General features: G+C 39.8%; 1 protein-coding gene across 1 annotated transcript in view; it reads left to right on the forward strand.

Moving 5' to 3' along the window:
• Window positions 1-24,377, forward strand: part of CNTNAP5 (contactin associated protein like 5) — a 273,515-nt gene that overhangs the window by 151,236 nt on the left and 97,902 nt on the right. Inside the window, exon 11 of the mRNA XM_031057766.1 lies at window positions 12,854-12,960. Coding sequence (XP_030913626.1) covers window positions 12,854-12,960 — 107 coding nt within the window. The remainder of the gene's footprint in view (window positions 1-12,853; window positions 12,961-24,377) is intronic.

Here is a 24,377-nt window from a genome sequence, read left to right on the forward strand (position 1 = left end):
TTTCCTAGGAACTGAGAGAGAGAATTTTGCTGTTTTTTTGGAAAAACAGATTATTTAAGATCGAGTGGAGCATTTAAAAGCGCTTTGTGTGATTGTATGTTGAAACAAAAGACAACTCTTCTGGTATGATGCAGAGGTGCTGTGGGACACCTCCAGTGCCTTCATTGTCACCAAGTCAAGGCTAAGTGCAACTTGGTGGTAATAGTGAAAATATCTTCCTTATCTTTAGTGTCCCAAAGATGACAAGCTGTAGTCTGTGATCATACCATAAAATTATTTAGGACAAAGATCCAAACATAATAAGAGTGGGATTGTTTTTCATAATGCCACCTTTCTTGTTAAATATATCAATCACACAGACAAAAAAAAAGTTATGAGTGATGTAATGAAGGACCTGAGGGTGCTGACTGACAGAGGGTGCCCGGGTGGCCAGGAAATCCAATGGCATCCTGGCCCCGTGCTCTTCAACGTCTTCATCAATGATTTGGACGTAGGGCTGGAAGGGATTCTGAGCAAGTTTGCACACAATACAAAAGTGGGAGGAGCTGGTGACCCCCTGAAAGGCAGAGAGGCCCTGCAGAGAGCCTTGACAATTGAGAGAGCTGAGCAATCACCAACTGTCTGAAGTTCAACAAGGGGAAATGCTGGATTCTGCACCTCAGATGGGGCAACCCTGGATGTATGGACAGACTGGGGAATGAGATGCTGGAGACCAGAAAGGGAGTCCTGGGGGGATCCTGGCTGATGGCAAATTAAAGATGAGTCAGCAGTGCCCTGGCAACCAGGAGAGCCTGCCCTGTCCTGGGGGCATCAGGAAGAGCCAGCTGGACAAGGGAGGGGATTGTCCTGCTCTGCTCTGCCGTGCCCTGGGGTAGCCTTACCTGCAGTCCTGGGGACACCTTTGGGCACTGCAATGTGAGAAAGATAGTAAATTGTTAGAGAGCATCCAAAGGGGGCAATGAAGATGGTGAAGGGCCTTGAAGGAAAGCCGTGTAAGGAGCAGCTGAGGGCACTTGGTCTGTTCAGCCTGGAGAAAAAGAGACTGTGGGGAGACCTCCCTAAGTTACAACTTCTAGTGAGGGCAAGAGGAGGGGCCAGCACTGATTTCTTCTCTTACGTGGTGACCAGAGGGAATGACCTGCAGTAACATCAGAGGAGGTTTAGGTTGGAAGTTAGAAAAAAGTTCTTCACCCAGAGGGTTTTTGGACACTGGAACAGGCTCCCCAGGGAAGTGGTCACAGCACCAAGCCTGACAGAGCTCAGATTGACTGAATTCTTTAACCTCAGAAGAGATTGCTGAGGGGAGGCAGCATAATGGTCTTAGGTGCTCAAAGGCTGCTGCAGCGCTGAAGGGAACATTCATCCTTTCTGCCCAGGGTGTACAGGAGAGCTGTGTGGCACAGACTGCCTGAGGTGACTGTCAAGTCTCTGTCATTGGAAGGCTTTAGGAACAGATAGATGAGTCTGTGAGAAATAATGAACATGGGTGTGGGTGATCCTGCCTTGGGCTGTGAGCATGGACTGAGTGATCTTCCAGGTTCCTTCCAGCTCTGTTGCATTCACTCAGGCTTTTCCTGCAGCTGGAACAGCTGTGCCTTGTTCTTGCTTTGGGAGCTCTGAAATGTCAACAATAACAGTGCATAAATTAAAAAAAAAAATAAAACAAATCGCCAAAAAACCCACCAAAAACATGGGAAAAATCTTTCAGGAATTCAGCTCATGAAGTCTCAGACCTGTGAGAAAGCTCATTTTAGTAGATGTATCTCTTAGACAATCTAAGTCAGTATTGCAGCAGTGAGAAGGGACTGTCGAGCCCAAAGTTATGTTGTTTTTTTTTTTTTTAATAACCTGATATATATAGATAGGTATAGATATATATGAAATGGCAGAGAAGGAGCAGCAGATGCTATTCATATATCCTGATTTGCTCTTTTTGCTTCTAGAGAACACATGATTCATTTTTACAACTCAGAAGAAAGCTATGTGATTGCAGAATTTATTGCTCTGGATTTTTTTGGGATATCTTCTTTGCAAATTTCATGATGTCTAGAATAGTGGTTAAACTCCATTATGGTTAGTGGTATTCTTTTCTTTGACAAAAAATAACCTGATTCCCTTTAACTTGTCTCGTTGTTTTCTTGAGGTCCTCTGACTTCTTGGAGGTGCCTGTCTCTGTTTCAGATGTGGTGTAAATGAGGGTGAGAAGTTTAGAGAAGGCAGGGACTGAGGCACTGGAGAACTACAGAAGCATCTTCCCCCTAGTAAATCAAGATAACAGCTCTGTATGGATCCCTTCAGAACCTTCTATTTTAGTTTCTAAAAGATGAAATGCAAATCCAGTTGGATGTATTCACTGACCTCCTCCTTGGCCTGACCAGCCCTTTGCAGGAAGTGTGTCCTCTCTGGGCCACTCAGAGGAGGTGCTGTGTGCAGCTCTGACTGCACAGTCTGTAAGTCTGTCATTCAGCCCTCATGGCTGTTTCTAAAACTGACACTTTGTTCTTTGGTGTGCTACAAACTCTTCTCTGCAAGGAGACATGAAATAGGCTTGGACTCTTCAGCCTGGAGAAGAGAGAGCTGGGCAGGGTTGTGTGATGAGGAGCAGCATGGATGAGGTGAATGATAAACAAGAATGTGCAGTTTCTCACAAGTTCAAATCTTACACAACATCAAATTAGATGTTGTTGGATGCTGTAAGGTCAAATGCAAAAGGAAAAGGTAGTAAGGTGTTCATGAATTCATAAGCCACAGATGGCTGGAAGCTGGCAAAGTGTTCAGTGGGATGCTTTTGAACTTATTTCATCAGCATTTTTGCCATGAAACTGTCAGAGTAAGGAAATTGAAGGAGAGGCACTGTTGATCTGAAGCAAGTCTGGAGGGAGGTGATAAACTTAGGACTAGGAAGTCCAAGTCCCTCACTGTTTCTAAAACATTGTTTTCCTTGTATGCAGCTCTCTATACCTCTGTTGTTCAAAAACAAGATATATAGCATCATAGCTATGCTAATCTCAAAATACATTTGAATCTCAGTGTGCATTTTTCTAAATACTAATACGTTCTGCACTGTGTTTTCCTTTGTGTCAGTGGAAATAGTGGGCGTGTGGGTCTGTCTGTGTGTGGGCCAACAATGGAAGGCATAGCCTGGGGAAAATTCAGTCAGCCTCTCATTTAAAAATAAATGAAATGGGTAGGAAAACAAATATGCAGATGCTGAGAATTTGGCCACAGAGTTGAGAAGCTCTGGGATTTCCCATTCAGCAATTAGCTTGAATGCCAGATTTTGTGACTAGAAATACTAGCTCCAGTCCTGAAGCTGAGTTGGTTGTTTGCTGTGGTTGGCATCCTGTTCAGAGAATAGATGCAGTAATGTGGGCTCAAGAGATATTGCAGCTCAAGAGTTACCATGGTTATTAGGAAAATGTGCCAGAAAATCATTAAACCTCAGTCCAGAAATGCAGTGGATTCCCATTCCTTCCTCACACAGCACAGATGCTCCCTTTGGGCTGAGCAGGGCTAACTGCTCTTACCACAGATGGACCCCTTGGAATACAGCAGCAAGGGCTGCAGTGTTGCCTGGAGCCTGAAGGCATGCCTTGATTAATCTCATGCACTTCTTGAATGCAGTGGGACAGACTGCTTTGCAGTTTTATAGTGTCAGAGAGGAAAATGCCATTTGCAGGAGTTCTTGCACTCTCTGTGTACACAAACAGGTGAGATGTGGTGTGGTTTCCTCTACCACCTCCTGCAAAGTCTATAAGGAAAAGTGGTTAGGAGGCATTGCTGTTGGGGTAACTGGTGCTGAAGAGCTGTTGTGAGTAGAGAAGTGCTCTCTTTTCCCTTTGAATTGGCACCTCGTATGGAAATAGTCCCTTTTGCCCCTCAAGGTGGTGCTGGTCAAATGTTTGCATTCACCAAGCCTTTGAAGCAAATCCTCTTGGAACACACCCATAATGATGACGTTGGTTCCATTCATGTTTTTAACTCCTCATCCCCCATCACAAAGGATGAGGTATTTTTGTTGCCCGGTGACAGAGAAAACTCTTTTAAGTCTGAAATTTTGTGATTTTGTCAATCCTGCCAGAACTGAAATCCCTTGAAGTGATGGACTTTTTGGTGACAGTTTCCCTGGACAGAGGTGAGGCTGAAGCAGATGGAGAAGCACGGTGTTGTATGCCCATTATTTTATTGTCATAAATTCTATACATGATTTGCACTTGAATACATTAGAGTGGGATATCTTCGGATTAGGAAAGCCTGTTATATGTTAAGCCTGTCATTATCCACAAAGGAACTATGAGGGTAGCCAGATCCTGCTTTTACTTTAGGCTCAGGTTCACAAGTTTGCATAGATAATGAATGTGTTGCTCTCCCTGGCTGCAGCTGCTGAGGTACTTTAATCTGATTGCTGCAGCTCATGTTGATTTTGCGCTGATGAAGCTCTGCCTGGGTTGTCCTATTTTTACTTGGCTGGCACCTTGCCCTTGCTGTAGCAAATACTGACAGTACTTGTCAAGGACAACACCAGGGACTTCACTTCCCTTAAGTGACCTGGGGGAGAGGGGGAGGGAAAAAATATTCCCGTTGAATTCACCTTAGCAGATGGACGGATGGCACATCTTGCAGGACATCCTGAGAATTCCAGTGATGTGCCACAAGGAGCACAAACCTGACTTCAGATATTTTCTTCTGAATCCTGGCAGGGTCCCATCTCTGTGGCATCAGTGAGCAGACACAGTCACAGTGATGTTACTGTCCTCATTAAACCAAGATTAATCTGCATATTCCAGTTCTCCCAGCAAATCCAAATGGGGAAAGGGGCATGTGGTATCCATAATAATCACTGTGATGAGATTGGCATTTACAGTTTTACCTCATTAAGGAGAAATATATGGAGTTGATTCATGAGTTGGCTTCCCTCAACTACTTCGTTGTGGAGCACAAATATTGTGCTCAGTCTTTTATCCATACCCATGTTTTATCTGTGAAAATTCTTCATAGTATTTTCTAAATAAATTAGCTTAAAGTGTTCTTTTTCCTTGCTAAATAGAGCTGACCTTTTAAAACCTTCTTTATGCCTGTTTCCTTTGTAGATTTTATTATATTTTATTATCAATTTTTACTTCTAAGAAAGAATTTTTTTAACTTTGTCTTCCTTTACTTTTAGTGCTGAATTTAACATTGCTTCTTGTGTTGTACTGTCAAAATGGGCCTTTGGGAAATTAATTACTATTGCAGGTGAAGGGTGTTAGGATAAATCCGATAAAAGCATAGTGGTATTTTATACTTCTTAACTCTCCTCTTAGATTTAATGTATGCCTTGCAGCAGAAGCCAAACTTCATATGATCCTTTCACCCCCTAGCTTGGCCATGCAAGGGGTATGAAAAAATACTCTGGCTAATTATGGCCAATGAATTTTAATTTTTTTGTTAGAGTCCCAGGCTGGGATTAAAAAAACAAGCATTTAGTATCGCATTTAACCCCACATAAAAATCTGCAGTGCATTGCAGAAAGAATAATTAAGAAAACCCCAGCCCCCAGTTTGGCATTCATCCTTTTCATTTTCTATAATTTTTCTTATTTTCAGTATTTAGTGCCTTCTCTGCAGAAATGACAATGATTTCATAGTGCATATTACTTTCTCTTTGCAGGAAATCCTCTTATGTTTTCCCTTCTTGCTTTTATAGCAATGAGTGGGATGTTTTTACATCACATTTCTTGAATTTGGATGATGATCAAAGCTGGAATGAGCTGAAGACATAGGAGGGGATGTTGTGTCCTTTTTCAAAATGTTTCTGATTTTGCATAAATCCTAAGTTTCATTTGAGAATTGCCCAGCTGTATCTCTATCCTCAGCCAAAACAAAGTGTTTGGACTGCACACCTTCAGATGCTGGAATGCCCAGATCTAGATTTTTTCCCTTTAAATGATGCAGGAGACACTGTCCTGGCTAGCTATAGGGATCTGATGGTCCAGATAAGTAGTTCTTCTGATGTTTTGTCTCACCTTAAATAGGGGACTTCAGTCCTGTGAGTGAAAATTTTCCCTTTATCTTTTGTCTCTTTTGCCTGTTTTAGGATTCAGTGAACAAATAGCTCAGGGCTACTGAAGCTTCAGTAGTCTTCTTCTAATTTCTATATTAATTAAGGAAAATGGGAAAAAGTTTTCAAAAAGTTTCCCTTTCTTGTGCTTGGTACTTTGTAAAACACTTTACTTTGTGTTTGTTCAGCAAAAATTAGGATATTGTTAGAAATGTGTCTTTCTTTTTCATCATACTACCCTTTGAGAGATTTTGGTTTTTTTCTACTTCCTCTCTATTAAACCCAGAGCAGAACACTGGAATGTGGTTTGGGGAATGGAAAATGGATGTGGAAATAGAATGGGGAAGGTGTCTTAAATCCAAGCTATATTACATGGTGGGAAACGAAAAAGGGAAAAATGTATCTTAATGACTTAATGCCTTGTAATGATCACTGTACAGTGAAGAAAATAGTATTAGAAATAGAGGAGGACATGATGTTCTGGGAGAGTTAAGCAGTCTCCTGGGTGGTTCCCTAAAGTATGCACCTATATCACAAATTAGACATGCTAAGTAATGGAACTAAATTACTGGAATTACACCCTTGTAGGTAGCATTTTGAATTGTGATCTTGGAAATCCTCTCAATACCACACAGGTTTTAATATGGAAGGACAGGATGCAGAAAAGCAGAGCAAGATTTAAAAAATTCAAACCCACAAGCATCTAAAGCCTGGGTGTTGGAATTAAAATCTCTGTAATTCTGAGGAACTTTCCCTCATCTCCTCATATCTATTCTAATGTTTAAAGCAGCTGAATAATACAGGTAATGGCAGAGTTTCTCTCCAATAGCTTAAGGGCTGATTGACAATGAAGTGTTATAAAACCATGTAGCACAGTTTCCTGCTCTTGGACTGGGGTATGATCTTCACACTGTCAGATGCTCTTGCTCTGTGATAGACAAAAAGAAAATATTTGTACAAAGCAAATTCCAGAAAAAAATAGGCAGTTACAGTGGAAAATGCTCTCTCTGAGGAGGGGGCAGTTTTCTGGGCTTTGTGTTTCTTTAATGAGAATGAAAAGGCATGCTCAGATTATTTGGATAATGCCTTCAGTTGGTTTTGCTTGCCCTTCCTTAGTTGTGTTTTCCCTGTCCTTGTTTCATACACGCAATACCAGCTGCAGAAAATGACAGTCCAGGCCCATGAAGTGTTCACTAGTCTGTATAAGTGCTGTGTTTCAGAGCAAAATAAAGACAGATGCTTCAGATTTGTCAGTATCATTCAGTAAATCCTGTTAGGGTAGGTAAAAAATTGGTTTGAGCAGGGTGAACACCTTCCTGTAAGTGCAGTGACTTCTACATGTGGAAAGGTGCTGAAATTGGAGAAAGTTAACTTTGTCCCTGTGAGTGCAGGGACTTCTCGCTAGGGTGGGAGAGGGGATTTGTCCTGAATGAGACCCTGTGGAGAAAGAATGCAGTTTGAAAGTAGGTAAGGGGCTAATTTATTAGCTTTTGAAATCCTGCTTGAGTGTGGAAATGAGTTTTGGAGGAACCTGAAGAGTTCTCTCCCGTTGCTCTTCTTTTAGAGTAAAAATCCATGGGATGTGCAATGCCATGGTAAATTAAAGGCCAGATATGGGGATGCAAGTAGAATATAATATCATATCTTTCTTTGTTTGTTTGATTTTTGCAGATGGCTTTTCTGCTTTTGCTTTGTAAAATGATGAATTCTAAATGGAACAGCTGTCTGTACAGGATGGTTTATTTGTTTCCCTTTTTTCTTTTTCAAGTTTATTTATATAAAATCCTTTCTGCTGATGCTAAGCCAAACTGTCAGCACATTTACCTATATTAAAAATGTAGGTGTTCTAACAACAAAGCAATCAAACCTTAAAAAATGCCTTTTATCTAAGGCACAGATAACAGGCTTTTCCTTCACTAGTGTCAGTCCCAGCACAACCTCTTCCACAGTTCTGTGCTACTCACATGCCTGGGGGCTGTTGGCATCAGTGTTCAGAGCTGGTCTCACGGTGGTGTGCAGGTGCAGGGTCTGAGAACCAAGGTGACCAACAGTGCAAATAGTGATATATTTTAAAAGTTCTTTCATCAAGTTTTGCACATCTCGCAACGAAGACAAACCTACCTTTGTTATCAACTATTGAGGTTTTTTGGGGTTTTTTTTGTTTGTTTTTTTTTTTTTTATCAATTCAGTAGGATAGACTAGCTGATTTCCATCACGGAAAAGAGGAATTGTCTGTTCACGTTATTCTTGTTCTCTTTGTATTCCATGTGTTCTCACAACGTCATAAATTTAGGAAAGAAAATGGAGATGACTTAAAAATAAAAAATAAAGAATGTCAAAAGACTTTTTAGTAAGTTGTTGGTCAGTTTTCTAAAGTTGAAAGAGGAAAGAGAATTTGGAATGTGTGGTGATGGAGAAGAAATGTCTGCTGACAAAAACCATGGGTCTGAAGAGTGTTGCTTCTTTTGCAGCCCATTGCAATATTGCTTTTACATACTTTTTCTCTCTTCCTCTGGTTCTGTAGCTCTTTTTTCTTTCTTTAGTTAAGGACACCTAGCCCACTATTTTGCCACAAAAGAAAATCCAGGGCAAGAAAAGAGTTGGATGTGCTTTTGCAATATTTTTTCTGATGCTCTCAGTTCTTCATTAGTTTTCCCCTTGGTAAAGCTCTGAAGTTGTTACACATTGTCTGTCTGGTTGCATTGCTAAATTCCTCTTGGAAATGATTGTCTGGTCTCCCCTTGAAGCCATTTCTTGTATCAAAAATAACCTTTGGCAAGGAGTTTCCCAGATTTACAGCTCAGCACAGCAGGGCTGAAATCTATGTTGTTGCAATTGGCCTCAATCTATTGAGTTTAGTGGAAAGACACCATTTTACTAAAGCAAAATATAGTCTGTTACAGCAACAATGTGAGTTTCATCAGACATATATGCCCACTAAATGAAGTCATCTCTTTTAATGTTAAATTTCGTTAATTATAAATTAAATAGCTGCTGACTATAAGTAGGCAAACATGCTGAAATAAAATGAATTTGATACAATATTTAAGACAATGCTTTATTGATAGTCTTCCAAAATTTCATGTGTTTTTTGTTACAGCATTACTGAGTTTTAGGGACTCAGTGCTTGTCTAAAAATTATGTGTATATACAGTCTTGATATTTAGGGGTGTGCTCCTTTTTTCTTTCTCTCTGTGATGATTCCTTTTCCTTCCTCTTTACTTGGGAGGAATCGAGGGTAGTGCTGAATGTACTGTGCTGACTATAACAAAATCTCAGAGGTGCTTATTGAAAGTACGCTGGGTTTATTTCCAGTCAAGTGTAACATAAAATGTATAGAGCTCCTTCAGCCTTCCCACTCAAGTAATTTTGCCATTGTTATTTCTTCATCATTCCCATCAAAGGCCCGAATTTCTCCCCCCTTAATCTCTGTGCAGTTTGTCCTTTGATTTCAAAGGAAGCACACCCACGGTTTTAGAGGTGAATGTTTCATCCAAGGACAGGGAAGGCTTTTGTGCAGGCTCTGCATATTGCTCACTTAGATGGCTAAGGTGTGCATTTTCCAGCTTGGCTCAATGAGGGAAAAATTTATTTGCTTCAGTTATTTGTTTTTCAATAATAATTTTTCACTGTGGTATATATTATATGAATAAATGGGGAAGATCAGAGTCCCTGGTCTGTCACAAGCTTTCTTAGGCAAATCCATAAATTTTCAAGTGTCTCATTTACATTGCTTGCAAAAATTGAGTTGAGCTGTTTGTTCGTTTCAATTGGAAATAGGTCAGGGGCTGCCTGATGCAAATTTTTGTCTATGAAATGTTCTGTGATACCACTGCATTTTTTGCTGAAGTGTTTGTTTCTACTAGACTGCAAACATTAATTTATATTTTAAATTACATGTGTTTAAATCCTTCAACATGAGGATCTAGGACAGTTCACAAATGCAACAATCTGTGACTTATCCATGCCTTGATTAATTTTAATTGTAGCTATTTCTTAATTTTGAGTTCTCTCACAATTAGGAAAAATTTTGCTTCTAATGAAGACACAACTGCTCAGCTAAAATGGGATTATGGTAATTATTAGAGTTGCAAAGAAATTTGTTTCATAAGCTCTTAGAAGGGTTAGTTATTTGACCAAAAACAAGATCAATGCAGTTGGTGTTAATTAAAGCAAATAGACTAAGGAATAAAAAAAGATTTAATTCTGAATTTATGAATATCATTAAAAGCTGATGTGGTTGTTTGACTTGCATTTTGTGCATTGTTGGGAGAAGAAAAAGTGTTTGCATTCATAAGACAAGTAGATATAAGAAGTGACCTTCAACTTTGTAAAATCTTTAAAAGGAAACTGTTTCAAGGGAATAAATGTGGATAAGCCTCTAATACAGGCCTTTGGCAAACTAGAAATGGTTAGTAATTAGCTCTACTGCATTGGGTTAATTAATAAAGGGTAGTTTAAACTAGGCAAAGATCATATTTGTCCATTACACTGATGATGTAAGTTATGCTAATAACACAGCATTATTCTTTTTATCTCTCCAAAGAGCTCCATTAACATCATATGTTTCTTCTCACCAGCCTCCCTGTGATGTGAATAGAACTGCTGCTGTACAGGTGACATAAAGGAATGTTTATCACTAAATAGCAAGTGCAATTAAAGGCAGTGGGCTGAGGGCAAGGGCAGGCACCACCAAAGTACAAATATGAGTAAATGTGCTCCCAGAGGTGAAATTCGCATTTACCACCACAGAGCTGTTGTACCCCTGGGCTTTGCCTCTGGGATGAAGCTGCTGGGGAGCTGCTGATTGGCTGGCAGATCCTGCAGGGCACACCACACAGTCCTGTTTGCACCATCCCAGAGGGCTGCTCCTGCTCTCTTCAGCATCGACCCAAAGCTTTAAATCTCATTTCAGTACTGCCAGGAGTAGGGGTGATGGCAGAGGGGCTGGCTGGGCTCTCATTGTACCAGCAGGCTGTTGGACTGATAGATGATTGCCCAGCATACCATTAACAGACAAAATCTCATCCCTTCTCAGTATTCCTGCCTTACAAAGGCAGGGCAAACCCAGAGGTTTTGGCCTTCCCCTTTGTTTTTTTCTTGTTTTAGAAACAAGATGTTCTCCCACAGCAGTCATAATAGGTTCCTGGAGAGCTAGAAAACTAGGAATGTAATTCTCATCCTCTGTCCTCATTTTGTATTTGAGCTCAATGATTAATAGAAGTCACAACAATGATTTTTATAAGACCAATATATCTTAGAAATGTTGTAAAATATGTTGCAGATAGTTATAAATAACATACTTTCTTCTTGAATTCCTTATTTCTTTCATATTTCAATAGTAAGTAATTACTGCAGCAATTGAGCAAGCATTAATAATCTTTCATGTTAATATTTTTATATGACCTTTATAATCTTATGTATAATAGTATAAATAGTGATCAACTGAATCTCTGTTCTGGAATAAATCTTAGACTCTGATAGAGATGAATAGATGTAAGTTTGTATGAATGAGCAGGGAGCATATTGAGGACAAGAGGTTGCTCTGACAGGCCTCTGGGCACATGAACAGGTTCCTTTGGCTTGTCAAGGTTTGGCAGCTCCAAACAGCCTTGGACTCAAGTAAATTGATGAAAACTTGGCTGATGAGGCTCAGAAGGCTGGTGAAGATGGGTGTTAGTGACATACAGGTTTTCTGCTTGCCTGTGTGGACTGGGTTTTAATTGTAAGTAATTAGAAGAAACAGATTGAAAGCCACTGCTAAGGGCAATATACCTACTTGAATGCAAAAAAGCTTCCTAAGGATAAGATGAACTGCAATAAAACCACATCTTCAGCTAGAAAAAATCAAGGTACCATCAGTGATTTCACACTCACACCCTGGGAAGATCTGGGCACTGAAAGAGTTTTGAAGCTCAAATTACAGCAAAGCAAATCCTAATGGAGTTCTGTAGTGTAAAGGATAAATTGATTGCCTGTTTCCTCTCCACCCACCCATCACAATTGAATCAGCAGTATAAACAAGTTACTTATTTTTTAAAAGTCAGACATACTGTGTAAAAGAGATTAATATACAGTAAGAGGGAAAAAAATGAAAAAAAAAAGACAAATAAGGGAGCAATCTGTTCCCGTTTAAGCTGGTGTAACTCCATTGCACTGCCTACGTTTATACCAAGGGAGTTCAGATCAGCATTTGCTTTTTGTCCTGGAAATTGAATTTATCTCCCACAGCTTTTATTTCTGTTCATTTCCTGAGCTGCATGCTGTTGTGCCTCTTTCTTCTTTTAATAATTTGTTTCACAATAATACTTCAGAGGCACACCAACTAAAATGAGGAAGAGAGTACAGAACTCACAATTGAAGCATATTTTTCTCTCACTTTAGAGATCTGCATGCTGTTAGTGTTACCACAAATGTAACTTAGCCTAATTTTGATAACAGTGTTGCCTGTTCAGTCAGAGAACAGGGGATTCTCCTTTGGAGCAAGATTTCAGCAGCATTTTCACCTGCTACTTGTCTTTCTCTATGGTCAGAAAGTTCATGACACTTTAATTGCTAATAAGCGATATGTTTTTATTTACAGTGATCTTTATGTATCTTCTGGTTAGCTTAAATGTTCTTTTCTTCAGTGCTTGGATGTGGATCACAGAAAAAGAAATAATTTTTCATTACACAGCGATTTCAGCCCTAAGAAACTCCTGCCTGAATGAGGAGTTGAGACAGTTCTGTTGGTTTTGATTTTTTTTTCCCCGCAGCATGTTATTTGTGCAGAAATATTTATCATTAATTACATTTTTTTAATGTCTCAATTTAGATGTTTACCCAACTACTGTGAACATGGAGGAAAATGCTCCCAGTCCTGGAGCACCTTTTACTGTGACTGTAACTATACAGGCTACATGGGAGCCACCTGTCACAACTGTAAGTAAACCCACGTGCAGTTATCATTCTTATTACATCCTCATTGTCATCACAGTGGCCATCAGACGTTTAGTAGAATTTTGCTTGGCTGAGCTGGCTGATTTTAATCTGTGTTTGGTGCTTTAAGTCAATTTTAACACCCTGGACTTCATTTCTAGATCATATGAAGGTCCATATAGCAAGAACCCAGTTTCCAACATTTTATGATTTTGAAATTTTGCTGAACTATTTTTTGGGCTGCTACTATTAACAAGAATACAGAAACATTCAGCTACTGAAATCCACAGCAAAAGGAATATTAAGGGGTTTTAAAGGTTAAAAACCCCCATCAAACAGTAGAGGCACAAAATGCTGCGAATTCTGGTAAAAAATAGAGAAAGGAAAAGCCACAATAAAGCCATTTCATACAGCTGACTAAAAGGAAAAACAGAAAATGAAGGTAAATTTCCAGTTCTAACAAAGGAAATGAAGAGAAAAAACTGTGAGTAAGAATAACAATTCCAGGAATACAACTGTAACCACTCTGGATGCTTGATGAGCACTTGGACCACAGATAAGATGACATTGGTGAGATGGATTTTTTTTTCCCCATTTAACTAAAAAGCCAAAGAGAAGAAAAGGTACTTAGTGGTTTGAAGCTGAGAATATTGGCAACCATACTGTCATTTTGGAGACTTTAATGGTTTGGTAGTTAACAGTGAAAGCATTTGTGGGGTGTGCAGCCGACAAGAGATTCTGCTGCGAGATCTGTTCATAGATTTGTCACCTGAACTCTACATTGTGAACACAAGGGAAGCCAAGGGTTTTGTGTGGAAATCATGCCAAGCCAGAAGAAGAGAGGGAAGAAAAAGGCTGACTTTATAATTTTAAAAAGAGGGCTTACTTTCTGTCCATTGCTTTTGTTGTTCCAAAAGGCATCACAACTCTTCAAAGCTCCTATAAGGCCATAGCAGAGTATTTACACCTGCTGATGACTGGTACAGAACTAGGTGGCCGAGTCAGGTGGTGAGAAGGGAGGGGCTCCTTGGGGAAGGAGGAGAACTGTCACTATTGTCTGTCAGAGGTGATTAGGGACACTCAGCTCTGGGCTACATCTGTGCTGTCATATTAGCTTGGGGCCTGAGGCTCACTATGTCTGTGCCAGCTCAGTGTGGCTTCTGTCCAAAGGAGACCATCTCATACCACAGAGAGCTGGTTCATGACTAGTTTTCCCCACAGAGACTTCCATGGAGCTAGTGAAGCCTCCTGCTTCTGTCAGCTCATGTCTGCCCTTCAAAGGCACCTAGCTGTAGTTCTTTAAGGTTCACTGATGTGAAACTACTCTGAAAAGTTTCTCAAGAAGCTCTTGTGTTAAGCTGTGCACACCTGTGATGTACAGCTATTCAGCTGCTCAGCTTATTTACAACTGATTTATCAACAGCTAATTTGATTCCAGCTAGATTGTGGAGCCAGCTACCCTGTGAGCCAAGCAGTGCTGATAAACAGCAACATTAGTCTGGAGAAATGCATTCATCTATTTGAAATATGCAATGAAACCATCTCAAAGCCGGTGGGCAAACACAGACTGGTGATACAAAACTTACAGAACAAGAGATGTTATCACTTTCAGCTGATAGTGGTTGATGTGCAGGAGTACCTTTTAGCAGGTGAATGAAAGGCACAGATTTGATCACAGCATAACTCCAGAAAATCCTCAATGTATAGGAAACTCTCCAATCATATAATTCAGTGTAGTTCTATCAAAGTAAAACATCTAATTTCATATGGTTTGAAATATTACCTCAAGAGATTTTATTTTTCTAGAACATTGATGCTGACGGGCCTGAAATTGAACTTATACCACTTTGGAGAGGCTATTTCTTTTATTAATCTGCCCTTCAGACCCAAATCCATGCAGCAGCATGGGAAAGATTTAGCTGGCAATCTGCTGCAAGCAAAACAGTGAGAATTGTTTCAGTGTTGCCTGGATTTCTTTTCGGTCTGAGTTACATCACCATAGGTTTTACCTCATTTTGGTATGGTGAAACGTGGGTACCACTGGTTGAAAATAATAAAAAGACCCATTCTTTGTCATTCTTTTAGGAAGAACTTCATGGCATGCGTCTGCAAGCCAGATTTAATTGGTTTATGTTTTACCACCTCAGACTGGGAGATCTTACCATTTTAAGAACTGAGATCTTGAGAGAAATTGTCCCTAACTCACTGTCATCAAATATGAAGTATTGAAATACATTTTATGGTTAGTATATAAACAGTCTTATTTTTAGTTCCAAATATTCACAGACCACACTGGATCCTGCTGTGAGCAACAGCTAACAATACACACTACCTCTTCTCCAAAGAGTTTGCAATTAAGTTTCTGAGGGTATAAAAACATGCTGGCACAGGTGATGGAATGCTAGAAAGGCTTCATCAGCATTACAGGTGGCAGTTTCAGTCTACCAGGTGCATAATTATTTCTGGGCTTTCTTATAGCAAAATAGTCATAAGGTAGAGATTAAAAAGAGGAAGAAATGGAGTGCTTAGTGACGTGGGAGAAAGCAATAATGTGCTTGTTTGAAAAATATAAGGCTATGGCCAGAGGAGTTTGACATTTTTGACAAGGCAAATGTCAGTCATGACAGGTAAAAGGTTGGAAATGTGCCATGAAAAGCAAAGATAAATAGTTTGCGTTTGATGCAACATAAGGGAATTAGAGAGTGTCAGAAAAGGACAGTAAGTTGATAGAAGACACAGCTGGGACAGTGTTTGCAAGACCATGTCAGATATGTGGGACAAAATTGTGTCTGGCATGTCTGAAAATGTGTAGTTGAAATTCAGGAAGTGTGTATGAAGCAAAAGCATCCATCTGAAGATACATGGAAAGAACTATCTGGCTGTAAACATGGCCTTAATATAATCTTACTAGAGGCAGCTACTTGCCTGCTAACCTCAGGTAACCTCCTGTTCACTCGAAACCCCTTCTGATCCTGAGAGCTTCTAAACTGTCACAGGATGTTTGGCAATCTGCCTGGTCCAGATAAGGGTCCTCTACTGAAAAGGGTGTGGTCCTGTCCCATTAAAGCCTTATTTTGTGGTAGACAAGTTTCACACTGAAGTGTCATCTGGTCCTGCTTCCATTCTCCTCTTCTCTGAACTTAAATGTAAATGCAAGTAAAATCTTGCTAAAACCTGTATATGCTTTCTGGGGAAAGCAGGAGCCATGGAATAACCCTATAGGATATCAAACCAACTGTTGGTGATTTACATTTCATTGTGTAAGACTTTTGCTGCACCTTATTTTCTCCACCTCTGTTGGAAATAGGATCCAATTTGCAGATATATTAAAAGGTGTGTGATCTATATCGTCTGCTGAAATTGTGTGGGCTCTTTCTTTTGAAACTTATTGCTACTTGAGCTTATCTGTGGCTGAGACAGTGCTTTGAGGATACAATCGTATTTCAATCTCTAAAATGTATGGTTTTGCTTTTTGCTTTATCTTTTCAATGTGCTTCACATAGCTTGCATTTAGATAGGTTGGAAGAGGAGCTCAGCTGAAGCATTTCAGGGACAGATACCTTCCCAATTTCTGCAGTGTGGTGGGTAGCCTGCTGATCTGTCAGGTATTGGAGTAATCTGATAAAATCCAGATAGAGAGGATCCATTACATGTGTGAACCATAGCAAAACAGATAATAATGTAATGTTAATTTTCTCTTTTCCTCCTCTAGATACAAACACTGATGTTAGTACACAGCTTGCGGAAAAGGCCTGGGTGGGATTCAGCTAATCTATATTTTGCTGTCTTGGTACTGTGACATCCAAGTTAAGATAGTGGTCTGGTCTCTCTCTATATGTAAAAAGGAGTGTGAGCTGCTTTCAGAGCTTAACTACTCTCACTGTGAGCTAGGGTGTCCATGGGAAGTTCATGGACCACCTCTGAAGTCTGCCATCTGTAGAGGGAGGCTGTCCTAGCTTAGACACAGAATAGGCAACTGAAGGTAGGTCAGAATTATAGGTGGGAAGAGAGATAGGGGGAAACTTATGTAAGTGAATTACCAATCTTAATTTTTATATATCTATATACATATATAAAAATTAATATATGTATTAATTGAAAGTGCATAGTTTAAAAGCTGCATAGTCATTCCTCTCATATTATTAATTCTTGTAATTATCATGTGATAGTAAGAGCAGTAGACCAGTGTAAAATGGCCCTGAGATACAGAATGGTGTAGCTTTATTGCAAGATAATGATTAGCAATCTTATCTTTTGGTGAGTTATCCTAGTCCCTTAGAAAGCCTCATCTTGCCCTTCTGTATCTCTATGATTTTTATTGATGATAGTTTTCAGGTAGTTTTTAGTCTTGCACGAATGTTTAATTCCAAAGAGTGCTGAACGTTGATATAAAAGATGTTGAGAAATATAAAATAATTATTTAATTCCTCATATTTTGGGGTTGTCAACGGGTCCCAAAGCTTTGCAAGGTGATAATTAACAGAATAGAATTTAATTCTGGGTATTTGCTTTGGTGTGTGATCTTTCTCACACATATATGTCTTATTGGCCTAGATAATTGCTGGAGGAAAGAGTCATCCAATAATGGAAATGTCATCTAGGCATTGATCTGCCATAAACTTAACTTCAGGCTCTGAAAGTGTATTTTTAAATATTAATATGCTTACTGCATATATCATTTTTTTAATCTGAAAAGCTTAATATAGCTTCAGCCAGATTGTTAGCAGTACTGGAGCTGCATCTTAAAATGCCAGCTGGGGGTTTGGTAATTCTCCTGTGTTCCAAGGTAGGGAGATGTGTACAGTTTGCTGGATGGGAAAATAAGGTTTTGAGAGTTTCAGTCATGATAGATGCCTGCTAGTGAGTTTGGTAGTGCAATTTGCATGTCCTGAGTAGCCAATTTTCCTGTCTGAGGTTCTTGAGCAGCATTTTTCTGTGTGTGCTTAAACACACTGGTTTTCTTTGACTAAAGAAAACACATTTCGTATTCATATCAAACCTTCAGTACTGCACATGGTGTTCCTGCATATTTTTGTTCACACCATGCTTTTGCAATATGAATTTTCATTGTTTATTTTGTAATAAGTTACTATGTTATTAATGCATTCTCTTCCATGGTGTTCATTTAAACAAAGTTTTCCCTTTGCCTGAGATTTCCTTATAAATAACACATTAAATGTGGGACTTTCTTCAGGGCTTTCCTGCAGAAGGGAGCATGTGGGAAACTCACTCAGTCCTGTGCGAATCCAGACATCCCCAGGTGTGACCATCCCCTGAGGGACATGGGGACTTTCCAGCAAAACATAAATTGTGAGCTTTGCACAGCATCCTTCACCTCTTTGGTCACTCCTGTCCCTCCCTTACAAGGGCCTGGCTGTCCCTGGCTGCTCTCCTGCAGCAGCAGCAGGCTGGGCTCTGTGATTGGCACAGCTGCCTTCCAGCCACAGCAGGGCAGTGACAGGGGAGGATGGCTCGACATGGCCTTGGCCAGGGGGAGCCCAAGCTTGGATGGTAGGAGATTGTCTAACAACCAGGTGGAATGGGAGTGTCTCTCCTGAATATCCATTAGGAGACCCTGTGCTAAAAGGCATTTTAATTCAATTTCTGGAAATAACATATTCTTTACCAGATCAGCAAGTACATATTCTAAAAAGGAAGAAATAATCTGTCTGTCATCCAGGCATGTCACAGCAGAGACTGCATTATTCTGTCAAGAGCAGAGCTGTCACAATCCAGGTTTTCAGAGTAGGTTTTTCTGGCATTTAACAAGACAATTGTATTTTAGGGGTGAGAATGATGATCATTCCCTGAGTTCATTGCTGTACTAATCCTTCTGTTGTTGAAATAAGAAACCTGCCATTACATACTGCTTTCTTTTTTATTTAGAAAAATCTTTCGCTCATTGCTCGTTACTCCAAGTCTCTAAGAGCAGATCTGCCAGGCCTAAGGTACATGAGCAGAGATTGAAATAGTCGTCTCTGATCTGCCTCCAAGAGCTCTGAGCATTTAGTTGAGAATACTTAATTTGGCCTGCTCAGCATTTGTGTATATCTGTTTTCCCAAGGTCAGTCTGTGGCTGGTTGAATATCCTGGCAGAATCCCCAGCTCTTACTGGCCTCTCCAGTGTAACCAGTACATGAGTTCTCACCTCTGAATGCAATAATAATTGCCATTATAGGGGCTATTATTACTCTTCTTGTCTAATGTGCAAAGAATTACACAATGATTAAATGAGTCTGAAATGATGTTGCTGCAAGTATTCTGTCTGCATTTTTTCATGACTTTACAATTTTCAGAGATTATAAAAGCAACTCACTGCTGCTACATTTTAGCTGAGAAGTGGACAGTGTCAGCACCTCCCAATGAAATCAAGAATTAAAGTTCTTTAGGTCCCTTTAATGTATTTTATGTATTATATCACCATAAAATGCTCTCTCCCTCTGAGAAATTGAAAATTATCAGCTACTTTTATTAGATTATGAGAATCTAATCTTGAAGCAGGAATAATACAGGATTCATTTTGGTAATCATAACTAGTACAGCTGAAATTCTGAATCCCTAGCTCACATTTCATGCAATGAAATCAATTTCCAAAGTAATTGGGAATGCAGTCAGAACAAAATTTGTGGAATTTTAAGGTTTACTTCTATTTTTTGGGGAAAGTTATCTTGGTGTCCATTAAATCTGAAAAGGACAGTGTCATCTGAGGAAAAAAAACCTGAACCAACAAATTGTTTTTTGTTTGGAAGTTTCCATTCTTGGTGGTATCTACATAAATAATGTGCTGCTGGGTGCAGCAGAGAGAGGTTTGCCTTGCCTGGTCCTCCCAGCAGCAGAACTGAGCAGTGCCATTGCAACTTTTACATTGAGTGCAAGCAGGATTTTTAAATATGGGGTAAGAGTGCATCTTACTGGGCGAATAGCAGGTTCATTCACCCATTGAAGAGAGAAGGCTTTAAATATGTTGCTCCTTGGGGGTTATTTGCAGAAGTTTAAGGCATTGTACAAAGAATGGCCTTTCCTTTTTTAGTCAAAGTAGGACTGGAGGTGAAAAAAAACCAAAAAATTGGCCTGAAAGGGAGCAGAGGTTTCATAAGAATGTCAGGGCAAATGAAACAGAGCTAAGAACTTAGGAACTGAGAGCATCTAAAGGCTCCTCTGCTGAGCAGCTCCACAGTGGAACAGGAAGCCTGTGCTTAGCAAAGGCTGCCATGGAGACTGCAGGTGAACTGCTTAGGGCAAAAGTAAGATTGGAAGCCAGATAGCAATATAGCAAGGGGCAGTCTGTGAAAAAGTGAACAAAAAAGATTTTATATCGGAAAAAATGGAAGTTTGACCTTGGAAATGTTTGTGCTTAGCCATGTACTGTTATAGATTTCAGGTACGGCAGGGATAAAATCACCTCTGGTTTAAGGACTGTAATTAGAACAGTTGGATTATCAGGTTCAAGATACTTCAAAGAAATGAACAGTGACACAATTGCTCATATATAAAACCTTTCAGGCTTGTAAAGCATATTGAATAAAGGCTGAATTTTCAACTGCAGACCCAAACCAAGAGTGACCCCAGTCCTTTCAGACCTGGCTGTGGAGTAACAGAGAGCTCCTGCATGTGCTGTGGCTGACCAGCCATAGGGGTCTTGATGCAGAAATTAGGAAATGAAATTCTGAATGGTTTTTATACACAAAAGGTCAAAAAAAAAGGTTTTATTATAATGACATTCAAATCTGATAATGCTTTTCTGACATGGAAGTCTGAATCATGAATCTATAGCTTGAACCATGACCAATCAAAGTGAATATTTATAGTTTTACTAGGATATTTCTGAGGGGGGTGTAGTGTATTGCTTGAAAAAATGTGGGGTGTATACATTTCAGAGCCATAATTTTGATTTTTAAGCTTATGAATGTTTATATTGCAGAAAATATGAGAAAGCACATAGAATTAGGTGATGTTGCTCTGACTGGGGTAAAGGTTTTATTTTTTGAATGCTGATCAAAATTTGACAAATTATTTCCTAAGCACCTGGGAAGATGAAAAGTAAGAGCTAAAGGAAAAAATTAGGCATTATCATCAGTGAGTAAAGCAGTGCTATAAATGAATGTGCTAATGTGATGAGCTGTTGATCTGAAAAGCTAGCTGAGTTTGAGATACCTGAGACTGAAAGAGATAACTGAGAGTGAAACTTGGTATATTTGTTTTCCAGAGGATTATAAGGGACTGGGAGATGATAGGTATCTTGATCTCTGTCAGTGCAGTGCATGCCTGCACACCACCAGCACAGCCCATCCTGGCAGGGAGGCAAGAGCACAGATAGCACTTACTTAGAGAAGCAGCTCTTGCTCTAAAGAATGGGGCTCTCAGGCTGCATCACTTTCTGCAGCCAGCTCTGGGAGGATTTTAAATTTCTTTGTGAAACACAGCAGCAGCCTTTAAAGAAATCCTTATAGAGCAAAAATGTCAGCATAGGGTCTGTCCAATGTTATAACTTAAAAGTGATTCAGGAAAAAAAAATTTAAAAGGCAATAAAAGACATCCTTTGTGACCAAGTAAAACAGATATTTCTGATGTCATGTCCCTTGCTAAATCTGAGATCTTGGAGTCAGGTTGTTTCTTGTTTGGTCTTTGTGGTATAGCCAGTTATCAGCAACAGCCCTGTGACACCTTCTACACTGTTTTCTTGCCTTGTGCTGTGCTTCACCCTAATGCTTTTACCAGCCATACCTGCCTGTGAGGTTCAGGCAGAGCTTGCAGGGGGTGGTGTGGGCTCCTGGGGCTGCTGCCATCACTTTCTGTGCAGCCCTGCCAGGATGCAGCTCTGTGAACCTGCTCCACCCTCCGCCTGCGGGAGCTCAGTGCCGCTGCTGCCTGGCAGAACAGCTCGCCCAGAAGAGCCTGAGGAAACACAGCAGGGACTCAAATCCCTAAACTGTGATTTTCAGTGTTTCTGGCTCTCTGAAAAAAATGGTGCTGGAAAGCAAGATTTTATCTTCAGTGGCTGGTGTTAATCAAAATTAGCCAAAGAAAGAAACAAACAAAAAAATAAATTGGGAAGGTTGGAGGAGGAAAGTTGATCTCGTTTCTATGAGACAAAAGACAAGCTAAAGGTTTCATTTTTGAAATTATGCTTTTAAAAAAGTATTTTAATGAGAAAACAAGCTTTGCATGAACAGCCTATCAAGAGCGCTATTTTTCTTGTTTCAGTCCCATTTGGGTGAACATTTTGCAATAGGAAAATACATTTGAAGGAAGAAAAGTATAAAGACTATTGAAATATTCAATGGAAAGGAATAAAATCACTAATTTTTATTTTGATTTTTATTTACTTAAATTTTGTAAAATATTGGTAAAAATAATGTTTGAAAATTCATGGTGGGTTCTACTCTGTATGAACTGGTGAATACCTCTCCTTTATTAAAAAGGTGCAAATTCTCTTTGCCATTAAAATGTGTGTACCTGTCAACAGTTCCATCATTACCTTTGGTGCTTGCTTTTTGAAAGTGGGGCCTTACATGCTTAAGTGGTTGGTGCCTCTTGAATGACAATTACAAGAATGGTTTCCCTAACATTCCCAAAATGAACACAACTCCGTCTACACCAGAGAAGCCTGACACAAAACAGAGCATAAATATGAGGGCAGTTTTCAAAGTTGAGGTTCTGGGGTCTTAACAGTCACAGCTGACTGTCTGTTTTTTACTTTCATATGATATTTTTGATTGCAAAAAGAGAATAATGACTGCAGAGAGATCTTGTCTTTCATGGACCCATAAAGATGGCTTCAAGTTGTTGTTACTGTCATGATAGAGCCTTTTTCAGCAAATGGAATTGCATAACTTTGTTCTGAAGCAAGCAATTGTCTCAGGCCACAAAGGAGTTGAGCAGAGCTTGGAATGGTTGGTGCACTCAAAATATCTGTAGGGGCATCTGCCAGTGACTGAAAAACAAACATAATTTTCTTCTTGATGCATTTTATATAGAAAAAAAAACAGCAGAAAAGAAAATTAAAATCAATGGCCCATCTGCTTGCAGTCTAGAAGTGTGCAGTACCAAGTGCTACAGATACAGGCATGTGAAACTTTGTGTGCAGGTATGAAATAAGCTGCCCACCAAAACTGCTTTTCACTAATCATGATGGAATATGTTTTATGTGCTAGAGCTCAAGGTTTATGGCCTTTTCCCATTTCTTCTGCTACTTCCCAGTATGTAGTGCTGGATTTCTCGTATAACTGAAAGGCAAACATACCAGGATGGATTTCCTTCTGGCAGACATAACTGTAGTTTTATGGTAGCTTGTGTATCCTTTCAGATTTATACCAGTTGAGCACCTTTAGCCTGATTTCTAGCTCTGTATAGCCTTTTTTCCCCCTAAAGTTACAGTGACAAAGGGGCTATCTAAAGGTGAGTAGATCATCTCTGTTTGAATCTACCCACATTATTAAGGGCAGAATCTTCACATCTTTCCTCACTAATTTGAAAAAATTAGATATGGGCTCCAGCCAAAATGACAGTCAAGAAGAAGAACACTTAGGAAGAACAAGTTGTGATGAAGACTGAGATTTGCTGTGCCAGTTCACTGACAACATACTTGTTTTATGTCTCTACCCCTCGCATCATCCTTTGTCTTCAAAAACACTCAGCAAACAATTCCGAGGAGGCAATTGGCATAGTCCCTAATGAGACAAGATGAAGTGTCCTGTAACGATGATGACAGCAAATTCAGAGTGAACTGCAGTTTCAGAACTTTGCAAATTGATCAAACCATGATTCCTTGGTTGCTTACTTAATTGCCTGTTACCATCTCTCTCCTGACTTCCATATGCCCACTGCTTCTGTCAGCACTTCTGCAGCTCAGGGACTCTGTCAGCCCCTCTGGTTCTGCACACTGGAAGAATAGGTTCTGGTTTGGGGATTTTATTTAACTTGCATTTAATATGTGCTCTTGGCCAGCTATCACAGTGGGAATTTAGAGATATTCAGGCCTCCTACCATGCTTGAATACATCAGGCTGTGAGGAAAAACCTTTCCTAAATCTATTTATTATAGGATGGATGCTAATTAAGGCACGGTCTCATCAGGTGTTGAGTACCTTAAGCAGCTTCTTAACCCTGGGAAGGATAGTGCTGTGCTTGTTTAGCACTCAGTGATGTTCTGTCTGCTAAAGATGTCTGGTTAGGCAAGAAGTGTGCAAGGGAAAGAACTGTGGAAGAACTTCCTTAGAACTGTGGTTCTATTTTGTTGGCAGAAGTGAAGAAATGTCCAATATCTAAGTGGTGAACTATCTTACAGCATTCTTCAGACAAGGCTACTTCAGGGCTCACCATATATGCATTTTTGAAAGTTTCATTACAGAAGTTTCTTTAAGGGAATGAGGGAAAAGGAGGGATGTGAATCCATGTGTGCACAGGAGTGAGAGTAAGGAG

This window comes from Geospiza fortis, unplaced genomic scaffold, assembly GCF_000277835.1.
Source record: "Geospiza fortis unplaced genomic scaffold, GeoFor_1.0 scaffold112, whole genome shotgun sequence".
In the NCBI taxonomy this organism is placed as follows: domain Eukaryota; kingdom Metazoa; phylum Chordata; class Aves; order Passeriformes; family Thraupidae; genus Geospiza; species Geospiza fortis.